General features: G+C 45.4%; 1 protein-coding gene and 1 long non-coding RNA gene across 5 annotated transcripts; both read left to right on the top strand.

Moving 5' to 3' along the window:
- Nucleotides 1-2,318: 2,318 nt before the first annotated feature.
- LOC135373639 (uncharacterized) lies at nucleotides 2,319-8,632 on the top strand. 4 transcript variants are annotated; one of them, XM_064606736.1, is made up of 8 exons: nucleotides 2,319-2,445; nucleotides 2,885-2,959; nucleotides 3,223-3,411; nucleotides 3,532-3,700; nucleotides 3,808-3,946; nucleotides 4,697-4,839; nucleotides 7,318-7,375; nucleotides 8,344-8,632. In XM_064606736.1, the coding sequence occupies exons 4-8, from the start codon at nucleotides 3,612-3,614 to the stop codon at nucleotides 8,524-8,526; spliced, it is 612 nt and encodes a 203-aa protein (XP_064462806.1). In that variant the 5' UTR covers nucleotides 2,319-2,445; nucleotides 2,885-2,959; nucleotides 3,223-3,411; nucleotides 3,532-3,611; the 3' UTR covers nucleotides 8,527-8,632. The 4 variants fall into 4 exon arrangements, with proteins under 4 accessions (XP_064462806.1, XP_064462805.1, XP_064462807.1 ...); XM_064606735.1 differs by having other exon boundaries at nucleotides 2,319-2,428; nucleotides 2,885-3,411; XM_064606737.1 differs by lacking the exon at nucleotides 2,885-2,959.
- A 1,588-nt stretch (nucleotides 8,633-10,220) lies between these two features.
- On the top strand, nucleotides 10,221-16,377 carry LOC135373630 (uncharacterized). The gene is made up of 2 exons (XR_010416528.1): nucleotides 10,221-10,359; nucleotides 16,085-16,377. It is a non-coding gene; the product is annotated as an uncharacterized LOC135373630 (long non-coding RNA).
- Nucleotides 16,378-27,486: the final 11,109 nt, after the last annotated feature.

Raw genomic sequence — 27,486 nt, 5'->3', positions numbered from 1 at the left:
TATTTATCTGAGGTGCATTGGTCATATTTGGGGGAATCATCTGTTCCCCGTGCGTGTAACATCCATCGGACACCAATGTTCCATCAGGTAAAGCACGCATGTGCTATTTCTTAGAGATTCGTCTCAAATAAAGTACATTTCAGCAGAAATGGGAATGTTAATTACCACTCAAAAGTTGCTAGTTGCGAGTTACGTTATTGAGGTAATTATGTAACGAAGTTACCACCAACTTTCAAGTTCAGAATTCAGTGAGAAATGGAAGTTCTTAGTACCATGCCGAAATTATTTGCATGCGTAATCAGTTAGTATTTTCACAGTGTGGAGCGGAGGTCCGAATATACTTCGTCAGTTGGGCACAAAGCAAGAATCGGAATTCCAAGTTCTGCAAATTCCAATTTTCCGCGCAGTATTCATCGAACCTTGCCAAATATGGCCCTATCACCTCCCCATTAAAAAATGCTCAAGTAGCTCCAAAAAACGAACGTTCTGCTGCGACGTGGCTCTGAAACATATCGAAGACTTGGTACCGTACATCCAGTACATCGCGCAGCAACGCGGAGCAAAACCAGTCCTCTTCAGGTACCCGTGGACGCGGCTGTAGAGAATGTACCACTGCGCCCACACACCATGTTACAAGCCCATTGGCCTAGACTGTGCGCGCGCTCCGATTGGTCGAGAACGTTTTGAAATCGCATTTTGTAGCGCGCATGTGCGTACAGCGTCTCGGCCGTCTCAGCATAGTTTCGAAATAGCATGGCCGGCATGTCGTCCTCCTGTGTTCGGTGGTGTCAATCGACAGGACAGTTTGCAGAAATATGGTTTATTACGCGGGTTTATTAGTTCGTCCTTGTGAGTCTACGCGTGTTGTACTGTTTCTGGACATAACTGTTATCCCACGAACAATTTGTCAACTGCGGTACCGGAATGCTTAATTAGCTGGAGCGTGAAGAAAAAGTTCGAGCGCCGTTGGACTTCGAGGACTGTCAACAAAGACAGGATTACGTGCCACACAAGCGCTTTCCGCTTCGCTATAATGGATGCACCGCAGGCAGCGAAAGAAGATGCTCATCGTGAAATGGTACGCACTCATGAGACTGGCTGGGTATTCGGAGTTGAACGGGGTGTGTTCGTTCTGCTTCATTTTCGAACTTTGTCCCAGTGTGTCAGCAACGCAGTGGGCTTTGTACGCGCAGTGCACCCATGTATCAGATCTTTGAATTAGTAGTTTGTATCAAATAAATCTTTATTTTACCCCAAAATCGCTTTAGTTATTTTGAATACTAAGTAACGGCGGCAGGCCTGAAATCCAGTAGATGGTAGCCAGGACCGACCGAAAAGCCAGCCAGACATGGAGGCTCCTGATTGGCCGACTGGTTTTGCATAATATCCACCACGTTGCAATTTCATTGGCCGTGTGCCCAGTGTTGTGTGAATTATTTCAAACTATGGGCTCTATGGGGAGCTGTTGGAGCCTGGCAAAACTCCGGCGCCGCGCGCGTGGCAAGGTCACTGCCATCCAGCAGCGAAATAAAAAGAAAGGAGCCCGCGTTCTGCCTGCTTGAACGAGAAGCAAAATATAAATAATTTCTACTTTAGGGAAGTTACATCAAAAAGTGACTATCGCTACAGTCAAGTGATTATGATAAGAGGTCCGCTGCAAAAATAATAAAAAAGAAAGGCAAGAGTGGGAATTGTTGTAAACTGCGTCGACGGATGCACAGATCGGGAGAGGAAAAGAAAAACTGTTTGACGAACTGTAAATTGCTGGTCTTCCGGGCTCCGCACAGCAAACGTGCCACCAGCGAATTACAGCGCTGTCAACAGAATGTGTTTCACGGGCTTTTAGATTTCCAATACATGGGCCCTATTGAGATATTAACAGGTGAAGCCTGCTTTATGTTTTGTCTCGAATTCTTGCGCATGGTACGACCAGCTAGCCTGCATCCACCTATTGTTTCCTTTGGCACATTGGCCTCCACCATGCGGAAGGACACTAATCTAGGCGATAAACCAAGACTTGACGTGGCGTCACACTGCACACTCTCGTTTGTTTAATTATCGCGGTGCCGGTTCAGTAGGGAGGTTAGATGGATTGCAAGTGATCTAGCAGATTGGGACGTTTTACCTCCCCGATACTGCTGCCGTCCTCGGCCGTGATCGAACCCACGAGCTTGAGCTCAGCAAGCCACACATCACCGACTGAACTACCGACGAGGGCTGCGATCTCCTAGAACCTTCCCGTTAGCAGCTGGCGCTGTGAAAGCATGCACCTGTTGAAACCGGCGGCCAGTATCTGTTGCGAAGAAGCAGAAGGAAGCAGCGCGAGCTAATGCGAGGACGTGCAGAAGTTGCAACAGTCCAGTCGTCGTTCAGTCATGCATGGACCTCACCGGACGTAGTTTCTTGTGCTCACATAATCCCGCTTCACGTTGCACCTTCTGGAAGGTGAGTGTTACGTTAAGAGCTTTGTCTGCATGATGCTATATCTGTCAAGACACGCGCATCTCATGCGCGGTTTAAAGCACAGTATATAGCGTTCGCAGTTTCGCGAATGTTGGTAACTCCCAAGCTGAAGCCGAGGCGCACTTTATGCGATAATTTTCCTTTCTTCAAACTATGAGTAAATTAGAGCACACGGGTAAGGCAGGGGTATCCGTGACATAGATCGAATCTCCGAATGGGAAGACCTAACACTGTAGTAAATTTTATGCCTGTAACACCAGCACCGACACTTGTGGTAGACTGTTAATGTAATATGTGTAACAGTGGATGCTCTGTAAGATTCGTTCCATGGTATACGATATTGTCGAATGTCTTCTTATATTCAGTGTTGCGACTATAATTTCGATACATTTTCAATTACAATAGTTTTAATTTTTCCTAGGTGTGCAACATCAACCGCGGGGGTCTACAGCTGAACAGCAGCGGCGGACACTGTCGACCCCTCATAGATGAACAGGTGGAGCTGTGTACCCTATCATTGAGAAAATAAAGTAGCTTTTGTGTTCGGTCCGGACAATCCTCACTGGCCCGTAACGCGTGCGTTTTGCGAAGGCCAGGCACTCGAGTCTCCTCGCGCCGTGTTATTCTTTCACAGCTGTGGTTTTGAGATCACGTTATCAGTGCTGTTTTCAGGGAATATCCCGAGATGGAATGTTTTAGCGTAACGCAATTCAAGTGAAGCGATTATGTCGTGGCTACTAATTTTGCTATTCTTAGTAGAAAGCCTAACTCTGACCACGACGGAGGCAACCACTCAGGAAGTTTTCGTTGATACTACGACGGCGATTACTACGACCACGGTACCAGCTAAGACTACCCACACCACGGCGACTACAACCACGACTACAACCACTACGACGACAACGACAACAACCACGAGTACTACTACTACCACCACCTTGAAACCACGTAAGTGGTTTATATTGTGAATCCTTGATATTGACGATTATCGCTGCAGACGTTTTGTTTGTACGTTGTGAACTCTGTTCACTGCGTCACTGCTAATCCATAATGTTATTTCATGCCCAGCTTTGCCTCATAAGTTTCTTGCTTGCGTCAGTTCAGTCGTTCAGGTAACATTTCACCCACTGGACGATGTGTGTTACTTCATGTTCTTCACCGTCCAAGACATCAATCAACTAAAAAACAAGAATCTCGGTCTTGCGAGAAGCAAAATTGGTATCGACATACCGAGCTCGTAAGTGAAGTAGTTCTATCTCTGAAAACGAGCATGCGTCAAAATTAGTGTACTGAGAAGCGCGTGTCCTGGTGCATTGGGGGACGTGTTGGTGGACTCTGTTTTAGAAAAGCCAACGCTAATCAAGGCAAACTTGAAAATTCCATCGCAGCGTACTGGCCAAAGATCAGAGACTTCGCTGTCCTGGACATGGAACTCCGTCCAAGTGTTTCAATTTATGTCGGTCATGTCGAAGCCTTTCTAACAGTAAGTCAGGAGTTTCGTCTTAAACGTTTCTGTCGAAAAATTGTGTTGTGAGGTAGGGAGAGCTAACGCCGACGCTGCACAAGGGGGATACGGCCTGCCGTGGTAGTTATGTTCATCAGATTAGAGTGTCACCTTGTAGTCTAGGGCGGATTGAGATAAGGGGGGGATCTGAACGTTCCGACACCCCTCTCTTCCTGTCGTTACATAGCTTCAATTGTCCTTGACCGTGTAGCAGCATATGCTATCCACGACAGGACCCACACCCCCACCTTCAGAAAAATCCTGGATCCGTACCTGCTTGTAGTACCTATGTAGTACTGTTTCATCGCGGCAGTTGATTCGCGCAGGAAAGTTATCATCGAAACGTAACACATATCACATGGAACATGTAATAAACATAATCCGGTGAACTGTTGTCAGCATGTGGGCCCTTTAATGTCCTATTGGGAATATTAGGTGTCGTCAAAAGGTGCGTTCTAGTATCCGCCGCGTGATAGTCGACAGTCCCTTACTTGATTCCTTTGTGGCGGATCTCTGAAGCTGATACATTGGTGATTCAACTGCCACAGGATGCAATTTTATGCGCAGCGTGCCGAGGAAGCCAACATTACAGAAACCTAACCATTCGTATACCACTCGCTCATTTCAATCGCCAACTGAGTTGAGTGTCCTGCGCGTGCGTTGTCGAAATTGCCACCAATACCAACAATGACAACGTTCTAGTGATAGGCGTTGATTGAATTCTCTCAGGAAACGGACAGACTTATAAATATCGATATGAGAGCAGAACCAACGCCAAGGAGGAACTTTGGCTACGTGCTTCTAGGTGTGGCCATACTCCGGGGAAGCCAACAACCAAGCACCCTCATGGCTAACTTCAATCAACTTGTACAGTGAGTAGACCATATGTGTGCGACGTGAGGGTCCGGGGTGCTGCTTATACGAATATCTTAGCGGCAGGCTTCGAAAGGATGGAAATGTTGCGCTGATTACACTTGCACACACTTGATGGTTCAACGAAACCGCGTTCAAGTCATACGCACCAACACTCACATAAACATACTTTTTCTACCTGGTCGTTGTCCCGAAAGAGCCGCGAGTAAACTCAGTTGCCCGTATTCACCAAGCCACTTAAACCGTTGTTTAATGACGTCGGGTTTAAATCGATCACGTAGTCTCTCCGGCTATGAAGCCGGTTGGCCACAACGCATGCGCACTATACATATTGTCACAAGCTGATTGAAGGGAGGGAGAAAGTAGCCCACAATTCGCTGAATTTTGCACGCAGCATCTGCACACTGCTAACAGTGGCATCGACATCATGACTACATGGGCTACTTGACACTCTACTGTTGAGTTTATATGCCCCTGTGGAGGCTTTAATTTGTCAATACAAATCTGTTGACACAAAACACTCCTCGCAATATTTGCTTGTATGCCTCTGCGAGATATTTCTACATGTACTTTTATCGAATAACCAAGTCCTAAAGTCATGCTTGCTTTTTTTTAATCAAAATTTCTCCCAGTCGACATGTACAGCAGCACAATGGATTGATGCCGACAAGCATAACCCGATCTCACCAGCACAAAATTGCGCCGAGAAACAAGCTCATAGCGATTTCGAAAACATAGTGCTTTCATAATGACACACAACGCAACAGTGCTTTCCTAGGGAGCTTGCATCTTTCTGGGCAAGCAAACAAAGCTTTCAAGAGGATGTAGAGCTTCCTGCATGTGGTGCCTTTTCAAGAGTGAGACCTGAAATATTGTACCTTGTTAATGCACTACTATTCTGGGACGTCAGTCTTAACATTTCAAAGGCGAGCAACGTGTTCGATATTTATGCCTTCACATCCTGGGCAACATGTACCATCCTCCGCTGTATAGCTGTAAAGTACATGGAGGTATAACTGCTTCATGCGACTACCCCCTTATCCCTCGCTCTTGTGACCTCCGTTTACACGACCGATTCATTTTTAACAGGACGCACTTAACAGTAAACGAGGAAAACAAAGATATTTCACAAGTACCGGCGATCACTATAGTGTGCAACAAATCGTTAAATGTATCAACCAGAACCAGCAACGGCAGCACAGCAAACACTATTGTTAATGATGCATAACAGAGGCACTAGGTGTTGTATTTAAGGAACCACGCATAATCAGCGCCGCTTTTGTTGCTGGAGGTAACAGCTGTTTGTGCGCGACCTCCTGTCAGCTTTGGATCGGAAAGCGACTTGTGTGTAGCTGCCAATGTTGACATCACTAACGTGGACGATATCTGTTCTAAATTTGCAGAGCGGATTTCAAAATTCCGCTCCATACCGATAACTTTTTTTGGCGGGGGGTTTATTGCCTCACATACTTCGCTCACGGGTCCATCACAACGTTCTTTTTCCTTAATTTCTGCAATTTCGACTTGAAAAGTAGGCAACAGTATCTAGCAAAAACTATTTTGGGTTTTTTCTCGAAATGCTCATTTACAGCTGCTCCGCGCTAGACCGGCTTTAAACTACCCCCCCCCCCTTAGTTTAAATCTCTCCTATGCGAATACATGAGAGTTAGACCATTACTAGATCGCCGGGTTTATGCCGTGTGAACGGCGAAAAAAAATGACATTGCGGGCAAATATTCATTGGAGTGCAACCACATCCGCCTAACGAACGCTTCTAGTCGACAGGTAAGTCTAAACTTACCAGTAATTCGCCTAAAAATTTCCGGCGAAGCGTAGATTAGGCCTACGCATTGTGCACACAAACTCCATGGAGGCCACAAAGGGCCTCACGGCAGTCGGCTTAGAACGGCAGGGTGGTGATTGGTGGTTTGCGGACGAAGTTCTCAGACGTCACTAAACCAGTGACTAAGTGGGACTGCTGAATACGGGAAAGTAAATTCACTCTTCCCGGACAATAAACCGCATCGTCTGCGTGTCATCAGACGCCAGACAATGGTGGATAGCGTGGGAAAACCAATCTGAAATGGCGCGCTCACCCTGTGATTTCCTAGTATCTGGTACCGTCTCGACCACCACACACTAACAGCTGCGACTTCGCTCCAATTTCCAGCTACCGATCATTTTTACTATGTATCCTAACGTATGCATTGCATTGTCGTGGTCATCACGTGCGTCCAGGTTCGTACTGTGCGTGTGTGGACGGTGTGGACAAACATTACTGTTCGGTCGCTGCTATTGAATGGAATAGGCTCCCTAGTGCGCCGAAATGAATGTCTCGTAAGTCTTGTGTCGATGTCTACTAGCTAGAGGGCTGCTTCTCATGGCTGGCTCTCTTCTGTTTACAGAGTAATTAAGCAAGACGCATTGGTGTACCGAGCAACTCTTAATCGTAATATAATGGACCCAAACGTATGCAGGGCTACAGGACCGTCACCCTGGCAGGGACCTGGCATGCCGTCTATGCAGTCATCATTCGTAAGCAAAGTTATCCAATGTTTGGAAACTGAACAATCCGTCGCATGGGTACTATGTACGATGGAAATAGTGCCACTCGCAATATGACATTGGCGCGGTTTCACCAACGCTGCTTAGCTTCGAACTCTAAGGTCAAGGGTAGCTAAAAACTGAAATTAACACTTTAATTACTTTTAGCAACATTAGTCAGATATGTGCTGAGTGTTTTAGTGACAATAACTACTCTTGATGAAGTGAAGTTGATGGTTACAATCAAGTTCAGGGACTGCTGATCTCGGTTGAAATGTTAATCTGTGTTGGTGAAACCGTGCTACAGTAAAATATTCAGTCGCAGACCCAGACCAGAACGCTGGCTGGTTGACCGACCTCGTACGGGAGAACATTTATAGCAATTGGGTCGTCTACTTGATAGATAAATGTGCGTGGGAAACATGCACAGGGAACTGGAACGATTCCCCAGTCAACTGACGGAGACGCTGTTATTGCCGCAAACAACTGTTTCTACTGAGTATACAGCCGTGCACAGCTGGACAGAACAGTTGTGACGAGCAGGTTAGTACGCGTTGTGGGCCAACTTCACAGGTCACTGTGCCGACATGCGTCTGGAAGGTCTGCAGGAAAACCGGAAAGCGCACATCCGCAGGGAGAATTCATTCCCACGACCTCAACCAAACGAGCCAACCAGCCATGCCATTTAGTCTTTCGGCAAAGATCGAGGAGCGTTCCCAGCTCGACAGATGGCGTCGATAAGACAGGTGCCTGGCCCAAGACAGGTGCCTGGCTATGCACGCGCGCTAGATTTTGCCCCGTCTTTCCCAACTGTGGTACTGCGGTTCAGCTTACGGCAAAAGGGCAAATGCCACGAGTTTTGCTGAACGAGGTGTTCATACGCTCTTAGCTAAGCAAGATGTGGGCTCACCCCATGCATATAAGTATTGATGTTGAAGCTACCATTACTGTTCTTGCAGGTTGAGTCGCTGTCATTCAGGCATGTGACTGGGTTCCAACCGCTGCCTTTGAAAACAGCGGAAGTGCTCTCTTTTAGCGCTGCGGCCCTTATAACTGCCTACACGGATGCTTATAGACCACTCACAGCTCCATGCCGGAGTGTCACCCAGGCGAATCCAAAAGAATTGGTAAGCCGAGATTGACTGTCATGGTTTGGACAGTGAACGTTATAGGGGTAAGGAAAAAGGACCTCGAGAAAAGGTGGCAAGAACGATACACAGAATACAGAATCCTCACTTCGGTTGTGTCGTTTTTGTCCCGTGTCACTAGGTCTTTTCCCCTTTAATCGTTATCCCAGTTAGTCTGCGCCCTACATCGCCTTCTAAAGGAAAGGAGACAGGCTTTCAGTGACAAGTGTCCTTGTTGAAAATGAGGAATACTAGATGCAGCATTGTTCTATGGGGAAACGAGAAGCACCCAACGCCTTCCGGAAAAAAGCAGTTTGGGAAACAGACAGCGAATGACACACTCCACAGCCGCTGGCCATGGCCGCTGGCACAACGCTATGTTGGACATAGGCGCGGATCAAATGAGTGGGAAAGTCTTGACCCACGTATCTGCCGGTTTTTGCAACTGACCGTAGTGTAGTAGTATGCTGCCCAGTTATGGTCCCCCTACAAAAAAAATAATAATTAAAGAGAACGGTCTGCCTCTGGTAGTATCCAATTGTTTCCTAGTATCCAGTATTTGCGCGTTTGTGCTCCTTATTATTACAAACAGCAATAAGATGTGGGAGCCAGAATGAATACCACCACCCGTTTACGCCATCAATTCACGGCCGCTCACTTGGTCAGATTATGGTTACATACGTACAGTGAACTATGCAAGTGTCCGTGGTAATAAACAGCGGCAAGATAAAGACGAACAGCCGACCACATTTTTCGCTGGTCATTTCATGACAACGCGGCCTGAGCTGGGAAACTGCTAGGTGTGCGACCACGCTAGATTGGCCACCCTAATCCCGGCCACCCGAATCAGCCGGGAATCTAGCTATTTTAACAGCTTCAATCGTGTTCGTCTTCGGCTATCGTCGTCTGCTAACCCACGTGAACTTCGGCGTGTGGGCCAATGCAGGCTCTCGCCACATTCTCAGTGTGAATGTGACTACACCTTATATAGTTACCGTAACGCACTGCCCGGTTGTATCGAGGCTGGGTGAAAAAAGTGTTATGCCTGCTCGGATTCTGGCAAAAAAGAGAAAGAGAATGGCAAGGAAATGACTAGGAGAGTTCCCCATTACTATATTGCGGCGAAAACTGGAAGCAGACGAGACAAGCGTCTGGGCTGCTCTCCCGTTAGCGTGCCCAACTTTACGTCCTTAGGTCCCCAGCTGCAGAGGGAGCCGAACATTACCATATTGTTCCCATAAAATTAGTGATTAGTGATTTTTTATGTAAGGGTTGTCTGCATGTTGCACGTACCACAGTGTTGGATAGCGGGTGATTTCGACCAGCTGGGGTTCATTTGACGTGCGTCGAAAACCTCCGACAGACGGTACTGAAATCAATGTTTACCTCTTCCACATTGCTACAGTCCTCGGTCGACTTTCCACACGTTACCGATCTTTCTCGTGCACATGTTTCCTGATGGAATAGTCTTTTTAAGTGTGACGTGAAAGGCGTTTTCACTGTCACAATCCTGTTTCGAACATCAGGGGCTATGTTCTAAGGGATTCGGCAGAGAAATTTAGTTGGAAGGTTGGGTTGGTTCGTAAGCGATTTCAGTAGTGTGTACGTGTTCTAAAAACGCTAAATGATAATGTATGCCATTTGATCTGTTGCAATAGTTTTGTAGTAATGCTGACTTCTACCTTGAGTCCTTATTTTCAGGTGTGCCACAAGGAACGATATCATGATATAGTGATCAAACGTAATTTGTACCTTGAAACCGACACCATCCGATTCGACAAATGGGGCGGTACGTTCGACAGCACTGTCAAAGTAGCGTACGACTCGGATTGCACTATGTCGACAAAGGTATGTATACCATTGTGAAGGTCCTGTATCTTAGTAGCCTTACCACAACCAATTCCTGTATATATAACTGTATAAATGTACGTAAAAGTGTATATTTTATATTTTTATTATAAAAGTGTATATAAAAGTGTATATTTTATATTCCCTGATTCTCTCTTACACTATCTTTTTACATTTCTGGTGATTCGCTTATACAGGTTGCCCTAGGTAAATGGGAACATATTCAAAAAAATATATGCATATGAGGTGCCATATAGCATATGCTGAAGGGTACTCCTTAGATGGGCATTAGTAAATTCCTAAGGCAATGTCTTAATTTACTTTCAATAATTATCTTTTTAATTATTATTATTATTCTTTTTAGAAAAAAGAAATCCGTTCGATAGATCATCCGCACAAAAATCGTGATAGAAAACATTTTTTTTGTTCATTAAGCATCTCGGAGACGCGTCTTTCCTTCACTCCCAGTGTGAGAGAGGGAAAGACCACGCATTCGGCTCTTGCGTGCTGGAAGAACATTAACAGAAAACATAACATTAACAGAGCATTAACAGAAAAATGCATTACAAGCAGCAGAAAACAGAAAAACAGAAAAAGAAAAGCATTAACAGAAAAATGCAACCCAACATAAGGGCAGTTCCGATGTCACAGGGTGCATTTGTTTTTGTTTTGTTTTTGCAAGTTAGAGCTCAACAGACGCCCTCAACGTATGAGACAGCACTGCGCTCATTCACCCTCTCACACTGGGGGTGATGGAAGACGCGTCTCCGAAGATGCGCGATGAACAAAATGAAGAAGAAATATTGTTTCTTCACGATTTTTCTTTTTTTGCGAACGATCTATCAGATTTTTTTTTTGAAAACTGCTCTGGTATCAGGTGACCGAAGGGACCAGGTGTTCTCATACGGACAACTTCGAAGCTGCGCTTTGATTTCGAGTTTGCTAATGCCCTCCTAAGGCGTACCCTTCAGCATATATATATATATATTTTTTTTTTCTTTCAATATATGTTAGGTGTGACACCCCGTATTCAGTGTGTATCACAAGCCTCTGCGGCGAAAGTTCCAAACGATAGTTTCTAATAGTGTATTCTACAGAAGCGCCGTGTCAAATGGCATATTTCATAAAACGCAACGGGTGTGCTCCACAGCGGTGTTAGCTTTCTGCCTGAAAGAGGAGATTCATTTGCAGACACTTCTTCTGTGCTCTTCGTATGACAGCCACGCTGCCCTTGCATGTCGGTATCTCGATCAATTATCCCGGATAGGCATGACTACTAATGAAATAAATGAGTTGATCGATGAAAGAGGTTAGCCTATGGGTCACGCCGACGTGCCTGCCGACAGGTGGCTACGAAGGGCTCTGCTCGCTGTCGCTGCACGCGCCCTCGTAGCCCCATGTGCAAGGAGCACCGCGGATAACCCGGGAGTACCTGCGAAATTGAATCAGTACGCTGCAAATTTGAGGGAAAGGAAGATGTGGCGTACTGGTGCATCACGCTGCGCACTTATCATAATCCTGATAATCGAACAACGGCCGAACTTGAAGTCGTGCAGGGGTCCACCCAGCAGTTGGCAGTAATGTGTTCGCTTTTAATGTATGGTAAAGGTAGCGCCTCAAAGTACACGAAGAAAATGTCACTCGGCGATTCTCCTGAAATGTTCGCTACAGCATTTTGAGCTACTTGGTTGCCTGCGTCCCACGCTGCTTGTAGTGCGCGTGTAGTGTAGTGTGCATGAATGAAATTTGTGTGGGCACGTACTCATCCTTGGAATTCTTTTCGAGGAATAAGTTTCGCACATACCGGCAGTGACACGCTGAGATTTAATGCAATATATCAATTTAAGTGGAAAAGTTAAACATCATGGTATATGCTCTGTACGTCACGTAATTTCTTGTAGTTCCCGCTGAGATTAGCTCTAGCTGCGTCATTTCCGAAAACATAGCGATACATGCTATTATATTAACAGTGTTTTAAATTCTCGAGAATCTAATACTTAAAAAGGTGTGTGGCACCAACAACTTTATTTTTATGGTGAGTAATGCAGAGGTTCACTAGGCATTCAAAGATGTTATGCGTTTTGTAATCGTAATGTGACGTTGCGAACACCATGCAAAAAGCATCAAACACCGAAAGCAATCGAAAATAAAGTGAAACTGCGCGAGACTTCGCGGCTCGTGATGCCGCGATAGGCCATCCACCAGCCCAGTTGCTTTCGCACTGTCGCGCACAATCTGGATCGACCAGCAATCATGGTCGGCGCAATCCCGCTGTGCGCGCCGCGCCGTCCGCACTTCACGTTCGTGATCTTGTTGTTTCGTTTGCAACCGTCTGGTGGAAGCTTTGCATAATGCCCCCTGAAGTTTCAAATTCAAAGAAAACACTGGTCCAAGATGTCTACTTGAAAGAAATTTACATTAATACAAATGCGATTTTGTGTATTTCGGCGTTTGGCTGTTTTCCTAGTGCGGGCCGCTGTCATCGCTGCAATCTTGCGAAACCGGAAGCGGCAGTGCGAGTAGCGAGACGACGAGGGTGAAAGGAGCCACTGCGATTGCGCCACACAGTAAACTTTTTTACACTTTTTTGGTGTAAATGGCTTGTCCCATGGCGCACACCTTTTTGGTGTTGCCTTTACACTCAAATGATGGGTGTTTTCTAAGGCACCCTTTAGTTAAGTGTATTCGTAATAAAACACTGTTATAATAGGTGTTTAAAAACAAAGACACCCTTAAAATGGGAGTATTCTATTGAAAACACTTTTTATGGTGGAATTATTTGCTAGCGAATATTCCCTCGCAAATAGTGTAATAGGAGCTTCCGCGGCAGCATACCGACACCACTGGCCGAGACATACAGTTCGACGTTCTTGCTTCTATGGCAAGCAGCACCGCGAACGCGGTAGACTTCCAGCCGTGGTTCCATCGTAGAACCTAAACCGGAGTGCAATGCGTCGCAGGCACGCCTCGTTAGCTTGTTAGCACTGTGGGACCAACGTGAGAGCAGAGGCATAAAGAGACCTGGGGCACCCTCAGTAGCCTATATTGGCGTGTCGGATGTATCATATACTGAAATAAAATTTGTTGGGGCACGTTCGTTACATGTGGTGGGGCGGGAAACGTTTGTAACGGTGGCGGGAATGTGTTTTTGCAATCAACACCCACGCTTACAACGAGTCAAAGGTATAAGCTAAATTTCTAACATCCCTCCCTGTCAAATAGTGTGTTTTTAACTCAGGTTATCGTCTATAACGTGATTACTTGCTGAGCGGAGCTGTGAAACCAGCATAATTTTTCTCTCACGAAAAAAAAACACCATTTTTAACACCATACTCCCAATTCAAATGGGTGTAAAAAAGGTGCATTCGACGGAAAACACCTGTTTCAACACCCCACTTTACAGCTTTAATGATCCATATTGGATAAGACGTGGTGTATGTCGATATTACACCTTTAGTAATGCACTTTTTGCACTCTTTGTGGAATAGAAAAGGGTGTTTTTATAAGAATACACCTTGTTTGAGCAAATAAAGGTGTAAAATGATTTACTGTGCAACCCTCCTTGAATCTTGGACTGTGTAATCATGTTCCCGAATGGGGGACAAGTGTCTGCGTTGTTTATCTCTGTCGCCAAGACTCGCTTTGTCCACACCTGGGGGAGATCACAATCACTACCCAATCATGATTGCGCGCGATGTGGATCCTGCATCAGTACGTTTTGTGTATTAGTCGACGAGGTGCAAGGTTCTGCCTTTCACAGGAACACACGTGAAGCAGAAGAGCATCTCGCGGTCCCACAAAAGCCGTTCCGCGCGGAGCGAACGTCAGCGCATAGACGTAAACAATCTTACGTCACCGAGTGCCATTTCCGCGCTCCCATAGGGTGGATAGGCCGGTAAGCATACCAGTCCTTCTCGCTCTCCATAGTTGCCCGCCATCCGAGTAGCGTCGTCGTCTTCGCGGCAACTTTTAAATTTCTCGCGTGCGCTATCTAGTACGATCCCAGAGTTTGGTGACACAACCTTCGAATGGCCGCACTATACCGCCGTACTTTGGTAGCGTTTACTCAATTGTCCGCTAGCCGAAATCATTTTCTGACTGCCTTCGAAAGAGGATATTTCGGGACATATTTCAAGGGTGAACAAGCTTTGGAACTTCCTGTCGACGACTTCATCGGTGTTCGTTTGTGTCCTTCTACGATATACGCTTATGTGGCTTTTTGTGTTCCTATGTTTGACATACTACACCACAAACTTTATGTTGCGTTCAAAATACCAGACACGCTGCTGGAAAGCAAAAGACTCGTCCAAAACTGCGATAGGATAGTCTCTCAAAATGTGTTCCTGGGAAGCCAACCGAAGCCGTGTTGTCCGAGCTTCCAAAGCAGATATTAAGTTAGGGAAATGGGGGGAAAATGCAGGTGCTCTACCTCTGCACACACAGGAACCGCTTAAAAAATTTACTTATAAATAAGTTCTGCAATAGTGCAAAGAAAACGCGCGCAAGTTGCACTTGAGCAGTATAGCTGTCTGGCTTTGACCGAATAGCGTCCCTACACCCTGCTGCGTCCCTATATATAAGGCATAGACTGAGAAGTTACCCGTCAAAATGAACTCTTTGCAAGTTACCGTATGCAAAATGAAACTAAGTTAATGATGAATTTGTTCAGCATGAAATGTAATTCGCAGTTACTGAGTTACTTTAAAAAGAATAAGTTACTTCCAAGTTACTACAGACACAAATAACATTGCGCAGGTGCAGCGCGCGTGAGCAGTTGAGTTAGGCCTTGAGTTGCCTGCGGCAGAGTGCAGCACGCTTAGATCGTTTTCGTTTATGTCCAACAATAGACCTCTCCCTATTTCTAAAAAAATGACTTCGACAGCGCCAAAATTCGGTAGAATTCAACCACGCTTGAAGCTAAAGGTGAACAAGGTGCGCCCGAAAGCTACTACCTTGAGGTGACTACGACATGGTCCCTTGAAGGGAGGCGACCCTCGGGCCTATTTTTCTTTCCATGGGAGACAGCGAACAAGTGTCCGTTCGTGGAACCCAGCCCTCCTTCCGATTTGTTTCGGTTTCATTCTGTCGACCAATGTCATGATGGCGTTTCTCCTATAGAGGTCTTTCCGAACGCTTTGCATCTTACCCCAGGTAGGCGCACAGTGGTTCAGCTTCATTTCAATGGCAGCCGTTCTTACCTCCTGAATAAAATAATGTCACTGATTGAATATCACGTTTTATGGCAAGAAACGCAATAATGGAACCGTAGAGAAAGCAAGGAAATATGTGGACGAGAGTGAAAAGCGAGCTAAAGGTAACTAGGAACTTTGGCATAGTTACTTGTAAAAGGAACGAGCTCCTCTGACAGTTACTTGTAACGCTGTCACTCTGCTATAAGGCGAAGATTGTTATGATTTGTTCTATTCAAAATAGCGAGCTCGTAGTTGTAGTAGTGGTGTGGTGGCAAGACGAGAGAAAAGAAGGGTTGTTGAAGGGACAAGTTGTGTGTGTCCCTTGTCCCTCCTCTCGGGGTTTCGTTAAAATGAATGGATGTCGGTTTGCGAAAGGTCAGGATATAAAATGTAGATGCGGAATTGTTCCGACTCTGAAGGATTACATACTGTACAGCTATTAGTTCGAAGACCTTTTTGAGGGAATGAGTGAGTTTGTACAAATTACGAGGAAGCATTACAACCTGCTGACAACATATTTCTTTTGTTGACAGATGTGTTGGTCTTTCCAAAACCATAACTTCACGGGCGGCTACGTCATCTTCGACGTCCACTTTCACTACCTGTGTTCAGCACCACCAGCATTCGTAGATTCCAAGGGTGACTTCGGCGTTGTGAAGCGGGCAAAAGTTAATATGAACAAGAACTACCAGGGGATAAAGTGCGGGGACTCGTGCTCATAACCTCATGTGAAGAATGTGATTACCGTTTGGATGCGGAGTATTGTTTACATGGCCGTGAAGCAATCTGATGTGATATGATGCAATATATGATGTTCCATCCATGACTCCTGCCTGCAATCTTTCTTCTGTGTTTTGCTGCCTTCCGTGATGGCTGAGCCAAAGTCTTAACCGAAAGCTGGAAAGCCGAAGTCCATAAGTATGGATTATAATATAAAGCTGTGGGAAGTGTCGCCTTTACATTTGCGTTATGAGTATGGCCAGGTGGATACCCTCTCAGAGACAGTAGCGCGTAGATTGCAATATAGAGCAAAAGCCGTTCTATCCTAAAAATCCGAATTTTGCTATGGAAATGAATCAGCCATGGAATGAATCGACCATGGTAGGTTTCACTTGATACTCTGTTAGAGTTAAACCATCAAAACTTAATTCGAATATAGAATCCCGTATTTGATGTAATTCGCATCGGTATTCAAAAGAAGTCGAAAATTCGTATATATGCGCAATAGCGAACGACCCAAATCATTAGCAATGTCGCTAACATTAACAATGTCATTAACATGAGAATGGATGTCAAGCATGCCATGCCCAAAGCGTAGTGGGGGAGTAACGACATTTTATAGCTTTAGTTTTCGATCAATCTGGGGACACTTCCGCGAACATAGGTTCCTCCTTTCTGCCCTTTCAGACGAAGAGATTTCCTCCTGGCCAATACAATGAGCTTCAGAAAGAGGATAGAACGGTTTCAGTGGCGGATTTAAGGGGGGGGGGGGGCGATCGCCCCCATACGGTCCCGTCCCCTATGTAAAAACCCTATCTCCTGGACGATGCTGCGCCGCAAAACACGAAATTTCCTTAAGACCGCGTCCCCCCCCCCCCCCATGACAGACCCTTAAATCCGCCCCTGATGAGCTTTTTACTATATACAGGGTGTTTCACAAAAATCCCCCGGCTGCATAATTCGTGAATAGGTGGCGCTATCGAAGAAATTTCTTTTGGTAAAGAACCTTGTGACATCGACTATGAATTGAGTAGTGAGCGGGTCATTTGCATGCGCTTATTAATAGAATAAACATCCTAACTTTATATTTCACTTCGCACGCTTACGGAACACGTTGTTTTACGTATCAGGAAAAATATTGCAGAAAAAAAGCCGCGTCGACACTTATTGATTTTTTATTAATTAATTCGTTAATTGAATATTCATCCGCCTGTTTGACACACGGGGGTGACGCAAGATAAGGAACAGCCAGCAGGAGATGCGTTGGTGTTCCTTGTCCTTCTCTATGCTCTTGAAAATGATGGTGGTTGTGGTGGGTGGTGATAGGGCTTGCCGTTGTCGGCCTCACGTATGTGGGCAACGTCACGACTGACGCCCTGGGGGAATGTGCGTCCTGGGCCGACTTCTAAGGGAACTGTGCCGACATATGTCTGAAAGCGTCTGAGGAAAACCCAGGAAAACCCCAGACAGCACAGCCGGCACCGGGATTCGAACCCGGTTACCTCCCAGTCTCGACGTCTCTCGTCTTGAAAATGAACTTCACCACATAGCACAATCCTGGCCAACCATCATCGCGGATGACAACGTTCTCTCTCTTGGTTTGATGAATATGGGAGGCGTGTATTTTTTTCTTTTTTTGTACAAATGATGCAAGGCAAAAATAAACAAATGAAATGTTCCGCCTGCCCTTTTTAACAAATCGGGTGATAACGTTGTCATTCAGGAAGATAATTGGTTAGGGGATGCCATGTGGTGCAGTTAATATTTACGAGTGTATCCTACTAGTTTACAGCGCTTCGCGTCATCATCAATAATAAGAGCACGTTATCTCACACACGGAAGGACAGAACCACCTCAGGACAGTCGCTTTGCGAGAAAATACCGAAGCCTCTCTTGCGGCCTTCCTTGTCTTCCGTCACACCCGTGTGTCAACCAGGCGGATGAAAGCGAAATTGACATCCTGATACCTGATCTAAAGAGGGGATTGGTGCACTGCACCGCGCAAGAAATATGTAAACCGAAACCAATTAATTTCTCGAAAAAATCACTAAGTGTCGACGCGGTTTCTTCCTTGCAATATTTTTTTTTACTGAAGGCCCGATGCGTAACACAGAGGTTCCGTAAGCGTGCGTAGTTAGAATGTTTATTAAAATGAGCCGCTCATAGCTGGTGTGCCAAGGGTCGTTACCAAAAAGCAATTTCTTCGCTAGTACAGTCTGTTCACGAATTATTCAGCCGGAGGATTTTCGTGAAACACCCTGTACACATGAAGGCTGCGGGCGCGTAGTGTGTGTGTGTGTGTGGTGAAATGACTTGGTGGTGACTATTTTTCCGTGCTCTGTCAACAAATGTTAACTTCTAGGACGTGGGTTCAGTTACGGCAGGTATTCTGTTATTTTATTTATTTATATGCCATCAGGGCCAAGAAGGCATAATACATAAGCAAGACACTAATAAAAATATCGTGAGTCAATTACATGTGTGGCAAGCACATCGTACTATTTGAAACACACACTATTACACAAATAAGTAATACAGTAATGTGTAACAAATTTAATACAAAACAAGAAACATGTGGCTCACGTAAAGTCGAAAGAGTTAATCAATCAGTGCATCTTCGAAAGTTGAGACGTCCCGGATGGTGACGATGTTACGGGGAAGAGAGTTCCACTCTCTTGCCGTATGAATGTAGAAAGAATCGTTCCATGAATATGACATTTGCTGTTCGTCAGTAGTAAAACGTGCCGCGCGGTTCTCGACAGAATTCAAACACCTTGATAAGGCTATCACTGCAGGGTTCCCAGAGGGAAACGGTATATTCCAGTTTGGAGGGAATAAGTGTCCTGTATAGATGTAACATAACACTTGATGGTGCCCAATAGAAGCAGCGTCGGCTAAAGGCCAGATGTAGGAGGAATGAAAGTATGAAAGGGAGTAAAGCCATGGATAAAGCATAGCGGCATTACATGTGTGAGTGATGTGGGTTTTCCATGACGGGTGGGATGGTGTATGAACACCAAGGTACTTGAAAGATGTAACAGACTCGAGAGCATCATTGTTACTAGCCTACATCGGATGTTGCGACGCGAGAGAATCAATGTTTACGTATGTCAGTTCCACAGACCACGTCTTGCACCATGTTTGTAATGAGTTTTGGTCGGGCTGAAGGAAAGGAATGTCAAAAGGACTGGTTATAGCTCGACCAATTATAGAACCACCAGCATAGAGTCGAATAGATAAACAATGCCGTCAGGTAAGTCGTTATTATACAGGGTGTTTCACCTAAAGTGATAAAAAATTCTGATTGGCTACGTACTCTCTGCAGTTTTGTCAGTACGTCGCCTTTGAAAATTTCCTAGCGAACCCCACTTTTTTATGGAAATATGAAGTCCTTCACGGATGCCCACACACCCAACAAACTATGCACAGTATCGAAAAAAAAGTCCTTTAGCCTGATTGATTTTTCCAAACAAAAGTGCACGGTTTTTGTAGGGAGAGGAGGAAGTGTTCCCTGCCTCTTCTTTTACCTTCCTTACCACGTTGACCTTGATGCTGGTGACAATGGACTTACCAAAACGAAACAAAACAACCGCCTTATCACAAAGAAGCCGAGACAAATGAAGGGTGGGGTAACTTTCTCATCTAGACCCAGATTCCGCGCGCGTTTCTCCGCGAAAATCAAGCAGGTGGGGCTTAGGCATAGTTTTTATTATTTTTTCGACCATTTCTGTTGTAATACTGTGCATAGATCTGGTTGGGATTTGCGGTTATCCGTGGAGGACATATTTCTGTACAAAAGTGAGGTACATTTAGCAAAATTATAATGACGGGAAAAAAGCCATTAAAGAAATAAATAAATGACACTAGACGTGTTTGAAATTCAAAATTACAGATTAAGATGGCTTCTATGGCTGCACGCAGAGAAACAGATACTCATGGGTATCTATGCATGTATATATATACATATACGGCGTACATATATATATATATATATATATATATATGCGTACATATATATATATATATATATATATATATGCTACAAAATTTAGGTTCGAACGACCAGGATGTTGAATATAGATAGGGGAGAAAAGACACCAGAGACTGAAGTAGGGAGTAGGGGAAAGTTATTTATTAAGCTGGCATTTAAACGAAGGGTCTGGGGAAGTCTACGTTTCGGCGGAAGCTCCGCCTTCTTCGGGACTGAGAGGAAAATCTCTGTACAAGGTCTTTTAAAAGGTTACAAAAGTGTCCTCACAGTTGGTGCAATTCTACTGCGAGGCAGTCGTCAGTGAGTCATGTTCTGGAAGATTCCGGAAGGTTCCTGGGTCATCGGCCGGGGAGATTACGTGTCAGAGCCTTGGGTCGCGCTCGTTGAAAACCTGTTGTCCGGGGTGTTCTTAGCGTCATTGTGTCCAGCTGTAAAGAAAAGAAGAAAAGAGGCAGCGGGCACTCCGAGGACATACAGAAAAAAAGTTATCCGGATATGCTTCTTACAGTTGATATCACTCCTTTATCCTCATTTATTAGAGATTGGAATTTGTAGATCAAGTACGATTCGCGTTGCTCTCTGCAGCGATCGGATGTGAAATTTGACTCTAAAATAAAAAGTGCGACGTTATTAATGGAATGACCGGGTCGACTAAAATGGCGAGAAACCGGGAGGCTACCTTTTTTCGAAACATCTGATCGGTGGTTATTGAATAGAATCCTAAATGAATTTTTACTTTGACCTACATATTGTGCGGAGCATGTTGTACATTGAATGATATAAATAATGTTACTGGAGTTACAGTCAAAGTCGCCATTGATTTTAAGGGAGAAGTCGGAGTTTGTACTCTTGACCGCTGCCGTGCTTTGCATTGATTTGCATATTTGGCATCTTTTACCATTGCATGGATGGCATCCCGCCGTAGGTGTTAATGGTTTGGGAACTTTGGAGTTGACTAGTCTATCTTGGAGGTTGCGGGCACGTCTGTAGGTAACTCGTGGCCTCTCGGCAAATATTTGTCGTGTCCGTTCAGATTGCAGAAGGATGCTATGGTGGCGGTGGAGGATACTGTTAATATTACCCGCGGCTGCACCAAAGGTAAGAACAAGGTTTACGCGGTCGCCCTTGGGTTCGTCGTTGCGTTTATCGAATAAGTTCCTCCGGTCTGTTTGTCGTGCTTTGGACAGGGCGTCTCTTACTAGACTGGGTGGAAAATTACGATTAACGAAGGTCCGCGGTCTATCTTGGAGGTTGCGTTGCTCCAAAGTTCCCAAACCATTAACACCTACGGCGGGATGCCATCCATCCAATGGTAAAAGATGCCAAATATGCAAATCAATGCAAAGCACGGCAGCGGTCAAGAGTACAAACTCCGACTTCTCCCTTAAAATCAATGGCGACTTTGACTGCAACTCCAGTAACATTATTTATATCATTCAATGTACAACATGCTCCGCACAATATGTAGGTCAAAGTAAAAATTCATTTAGGATTCGATTCAATAACCACCGATCAGATGTTTCGAAAAAAGGTAGCCTCCCGGTTTCTCGCCATTTTAGTCGACCCGGTCATTCCATTAATAACGTCGCACTTTTTATTTTAGAGTCAAATTTCACATCCGATCGCTGCAGAGAGCAACGCGAATCGTACTTGATCTACAAATTCCAATCTCTAATAAATGAGGATAAAGGAGTGCTATCAACTGTAAGAAGCATATCCGGATAACTTTTTTTCTGTTTGTCCTCGGAGTGCCCGCTGCCTCTTTTCTTCTTTTCTTTACAGCTGGACACAATGACTCTAAGAACACCCCGGACAACAGGTTTTCAACGAGCGCGACCCAAGGCTCTGACACGTAATCTCCCCGGCCGATGACCCAGGAACCTTCCGGAATCTTCCAGAACATGACTCACTGACGACTGCCTCGCAGTGGAATTGTAGCAACTGTGACGACACTTTTGTAACCCTTTAAAAATACCTTGTACATAGATTTTCGTCTCAGTCCCGAAGAAGGCGGAGCTTGCGCCGAAACGTAACTTCCCCAGACCCTTCGTTTAAATGCCAGCTTAATAAATAACTTTCCCCTACTCCCTACTTCAGTCTCTGGTGTCTTTTCTCCCCTATCTATCTATATATATATATATATAGATACTCATTGAACGATGCGACAGCACCAGAGGACATGTGTTTCGCCGTGTTTGCGGCTCGTCGGCCCTGGGTAGCTGCGCATCGTTCGGGATTGGCAAACCAGGGGTCACTCAGCGAGCGATATACACCTGGGAGGGTGACTGACCACTCCTCAATGCCACAGTGCAAGCCAGTGAATTATAAAGAGGGGGAAAAGCCATTAAAAAAAATAAGTAAATGATGCTAGATGTGTTTGAACTTCAAACTTACAGATTAAAATGGCTTCTATGGCTGCACGTAGAGAAACAGATACTCATTGAACGATGCGACAGCACCAGAGGACACGTGTTTCGCCGTGTTTGCGGCTCGTCGGCCCTGGGTAGCTGCGCATCGTTCGGGATTGGCAAACCAGGGGTCACTCAGCGAGCGATATACACCTGGGAGGGTGACTGACCACTCCTCAATGCCACAGTGCAAGCCAGTGAATTATAAAGAGGGGGAAAAGCCATTAAAAAAAATAAGTAAATGATGCTAGATGTGTTTGAACTTCAAACTTACAGATTAAAATGGCTTCTATGGCTGCACGTAGAGAAACAGATACTCATTGAACGATGCGACAGCACCAGAGGACACGTGTTTCGCCGTGTTTGCGGCTCGTCGGCCCTGGGTAGCTGCGCATCGTTCGGGATTGGCAAACCAGGGGTCACTCAGCGAGCGATATACACCTGGGAGGGTGACTGACCACTCCTCAATGCCACAGTGCAAGCCAGTGAATTATAAAGAGGGGGAAAAGCCATTAAAAAAAATAAGTAAATGATGCTAGATGTGTTTGAACTTCAAACTTACAGATTAAAATGGCTTCTATGGCTGCACGTAGAGAAACAGATACTCATTGAACGATGCGACAGCACCAGAGGACACGTGTTTCGCCGTGTTTGCGGCTCGTCGGCCCTGGGTAGCTGCGCATCGTTCGGGATTGGCAAACCAGGGGTCACTCAGCGAGCGATATACACCTGGGAGGGTGACTGACCACTCCTCAATGCCACAGTGCAAGCCAGTGAATTATAAAGAGGGGGAAAAGCCATTAAAAAAAATAAGTAAATGATGCTAGATGTGTTTGAACTTCAAACTTACAGATTAAAATGGCTTCTATGGCTGCACGTAGAGAAACAGATACTCATTGAACGATGCGACAGCACCAGAGGACACGTGTTTCGCCGTGTTTGCGGCTCGTCGGCCCTGGGTAGCTGCGCATGGTTCGGGATTGGCAAACCAGGGGTCACTCAGCGAGCGATATACACCTGGGAGGGTGACTGACCACTCCTCAATGCCACAGTGCAAGCCAGTGAATTATAAAGAGGGGGAAAAGCCATTAAAAAAATAAGTAAATGATGCTAGATGTGTTTGAACTTCAAACTTACAGATTAAAATGGCTTCTATGGCTGCACGTAGAGAAACAGATACTCATTGCAGATACTCACGCAGCTACCCAGGGCCGACGAGCCGCAAACACGGCGAAACACGTGTCCTCTGGTGCTGTCGCATCGTTCAATGAGTATCTGTTTCTCTACGTGCAGCCATAGAAGCCATTTTAATCTGTAAGTTTGAAGTTCAAACGCATCTAGCATCATTTACTTATTTTTTTTAATGGCTTTTCCCCCTCTTTATAATTCACTGGCTTGCACTGTGGCATTGAGGAGTGGTCAGTCACCCTCCCAGGTGTATATCGCTCGCTGAGTGACCCCTGGTTTGCCAATCCCGAACGATGCGCAGCTACCCAGGGCCGACGAGCCGCAAACACGGCGAAACACGTGTCCTCTGGTGCTGTCGCATCGTTCAATGAGTATCTGTTTCTCTACGTGCAGCTATAGAAGCCATTTTAATCTGTAAGTTTGAAGTTCAAACACATCTAGCATCATTTACTTATTTTTTTTAATGGCTTTTCCCCCTCTTTATAATTCACTGGCTTGCACTGTGGCATTGAGGAGTGGTCAGTCACCCTCCCAGGTGTATATCGCTCGCTGAGTGACCCCTGGTTTGCCAATCCCGAACGATGCGCAGCTACCCAGGGCCGACGAGCCGCAAACACGGCGAAACACGTGTCCTCTGGTGCTGTCGCATCGTTCAATGAGTATCTGTTTCTCTACGTGCAGCCATAGAAGCCATTTTAATCTGTAAGTTTGAAGTTCAAACACATCTCGCATCATTTACTTATTTTTTTAATGGCTTTTCCCCCGCTTTATAATTCACTGGCTTGCACTGTGGCATTGAGGAGTGGTCAGTCACCCTCCCAGGTGTATATCGCTCGCTGAGTGACCCCTGGTTTGCCAATCCCGAACGATGCGCAGCTACCCAGGGCCGACGAGCCGCAAACACGGCGAAACACGTGTCCTCTGGTGCTGTCGCATCGTTCAATGAGTATCTGTTTCTCTACGTGCAGCCATAGAAGCCATTTTAATCTGTAAGTTTGAAGTTCAAACACATCTAGCATCATTTACTTATTTTTTTTAATGGCTTTTCCCCCTCTTTATAATTCACTGGCTTGCACTGTGGCATTGAGGAGTGGTCAGTCACCCTCCCAGGTGTATATCGCTCGCTGAGTGACCCCTGGTTTGCCAATCCCGAACGATGCGCAGCTACCCAGGGCCGACGAGCCGCAAACACGGCGAAACACGTGTCCTCTGGTGCTGTCGCATCGTTCAATGAGTATCTGTTTCTCTACGTGCAGCCATAGAAGCCATTTTAATCTGTAAGTTTGAAGTTCAAACACATCTAGCATCATTTACTTATTTTTTTTAATGGCTTTTCCCCCTCTTTATATATATATATATATATATACTTGGTGAATGGGGTTCGGACGACCGCGAATATATGTAGCTGAAATGAAAATTGAAACACAGACTACGAAGGTACGGGAAGTAAGAAAAAAGGGGATAATTTATTTACATTTAAGATACTTGGAATGCTAAAAGGGTTGTCGACGTTTCGACAGTGGCACTGTCTTCGTCAGGACTAAAGATGCGTAGCTGATTACACATTTCTTAAATAGGTTTGCTACATGACGTCATAATCGGTACGGGCACGCCACAGGCGTTTGTCAGTGAGTCAGATTCGGGAATATTCCAGAAGGTCAAGTCCGGGTGGTGATGTCATTCGCCGTAGGTCACTGTCCGCTTTCGGGAAAATTCCGGGCAGGGTGAGTGCTGCTTCAAACTTTGCTGGCGGTCGTCAATGGGTCACGTTCGAGAATGTTGACTTGTGAGGTTCAAGTGTGGATGTCATCGTCCTTGGGGGAGTGGCTTTGTCCAGGTTGGGCCACCCATCCAGCTGAAAAGGAATTGGAAAAAAGTGCCTTATCTACGAGAACCTACTCTCTACAAACGTTACCTGGACGACATATTTATGATCTGGCCACACTCGGAAGACAGCCTGTTAGATTTTATACGCAACTTCAACAACTTCCACCCCTCCATTAACTTCACTCATTCTTATTCAGCCACCATTGTTAACTTCCTAGATGTTCAGGTTAAATTCACTAATGGTGGTTTAACAACTGATCTGTTCCGTAAGCCAACCGATTCTCAACAATACTTATCATTTCAAAGCTGCCATCCGCGGCACACGAAACTGGCCATCCCCTATAGTCAAGCCCTTAGATACAGGAAAATATGCTCAAATGATGGCGATCTGGAAAAAAATTTAGAACAGCTCCAACAAACTTTCGTTGATCGTCAATATCCACTGAACCTGGTGCAAGATGCTCTCAACAGGGCTCGCAAAGTAGATCGCATTAGCTTGTTCGAAAAAAAGAAAAATAACTCGAAAACCAATTCGGTAAACTTAACTGTAACATTCACCGGAAATATCCCAAACATTAACAGCATACTTAATCGCCACCATAGTATCCTCCTCCAGTCCGAACGCACTAAGGAAATCTTTCCCGAACCACCACGTGTCGCTTACAGACGTACACGTAATCTACAGGATAACTTGGTCCGCTCTAAAGTAAACAGTACGATAAACCCTTCGATTGGTTGTCACCCATGTAATGGCCGACGTTGTCAGATTTGCAAACTAATGCAGACCACGCAGGAGGTCAAAAGTACAAACTCTAATTTTACCGCCAAGATCATTGCGGACCTAGATTGCAATTCCTCGAACGTCATCTATGCAATCCAATGTAACGCATGTCAAGCACAATATGTGGGTCAGACAAAAACTTCTTTCAGAGTCAGATTCAACAATCACCGATCGGATGTCACCAAAAAACCTAATCTTCCGGTTTCCCGCCATTTCAAGCAGCCAGGACATTCTATTAACGATGTATCAATCTTTATTCTCCAGTCAAACTTCAGCTCTGACCGCTCCCGAGAGCAGCGCGAATCCTACCTAATCTACAAATTCCAATCGACCATTAACGAAGACCCCGGCATGCTATCAACAATTAGAAGTCTAACCTCGTAGATAAGGCACTTTTTTCCAATTCCTTTTCAGCTGGATGGGTGGCCCAACCTGGACAAAGCCACTCCCCCAAGGACGATGACATCCACACTTGAACCTCACAAGTCAACATTCTCGAACGTGACCCATTGACGACCGCCAGCAAAGTTTGAAGCAGCACTCACCCTGCCCGGAATTTTCCCGAAAGCGGACAGTGACCTACGGCGAATGACATCACCACCCGGACTTGACCTTCTGGAATATTCCCGAATCTGACTCACTGACAAACGCCTGTGGCGTGCCCGTACCGATTATGACGTCATGTAGCAAACCTATTTAAGAAATGTGTAATCAGCTACGCATCTTTAGTCCTGACGAAGACAGTGCCACTGTCGAAACGTCGACAACCCTTTTAGCATTCCAAGTATCTTAAATGTAAATAAATTATCCCCTTTTTTCTTACTTCCCGTACCTTCGTAGTCTGTGTTTCAATTTTCATTTCAGCTATATATATATATATATATATATATATATACGGCGAAACACATGTCCGACTTTCACTGGGATAATGCTTTCCCTCTCCCAATTTTAGGAACTGTTACTTTTTCTACTCTCACTCTGTGGGCTGGCTTTGTAGCCTCCTTTCGTCGAACTGAGAGC

Source organism: Ornithodoros turicata, unplaced genomic scaffold (genome assembly GCF_037126465.1).
Source record: "Ornithodoros turicata isolate Travis unplaced genomic scaffold, ASM3712646v1 Chromosome28, whole genome shotgun sequence".
Classification (NCBI taxonomy): Eukaryota; Metazoa; Arthropoda; class Arachnida; order Ixodida; family Argasidae; genus Ornithodoros; species Ornithodoros turicata.
The sequence above is the reverse complement of the archived record's forward strand: the minus strand, read 5'-3'. Positions and strand labels throughout refer to the sequence as shown.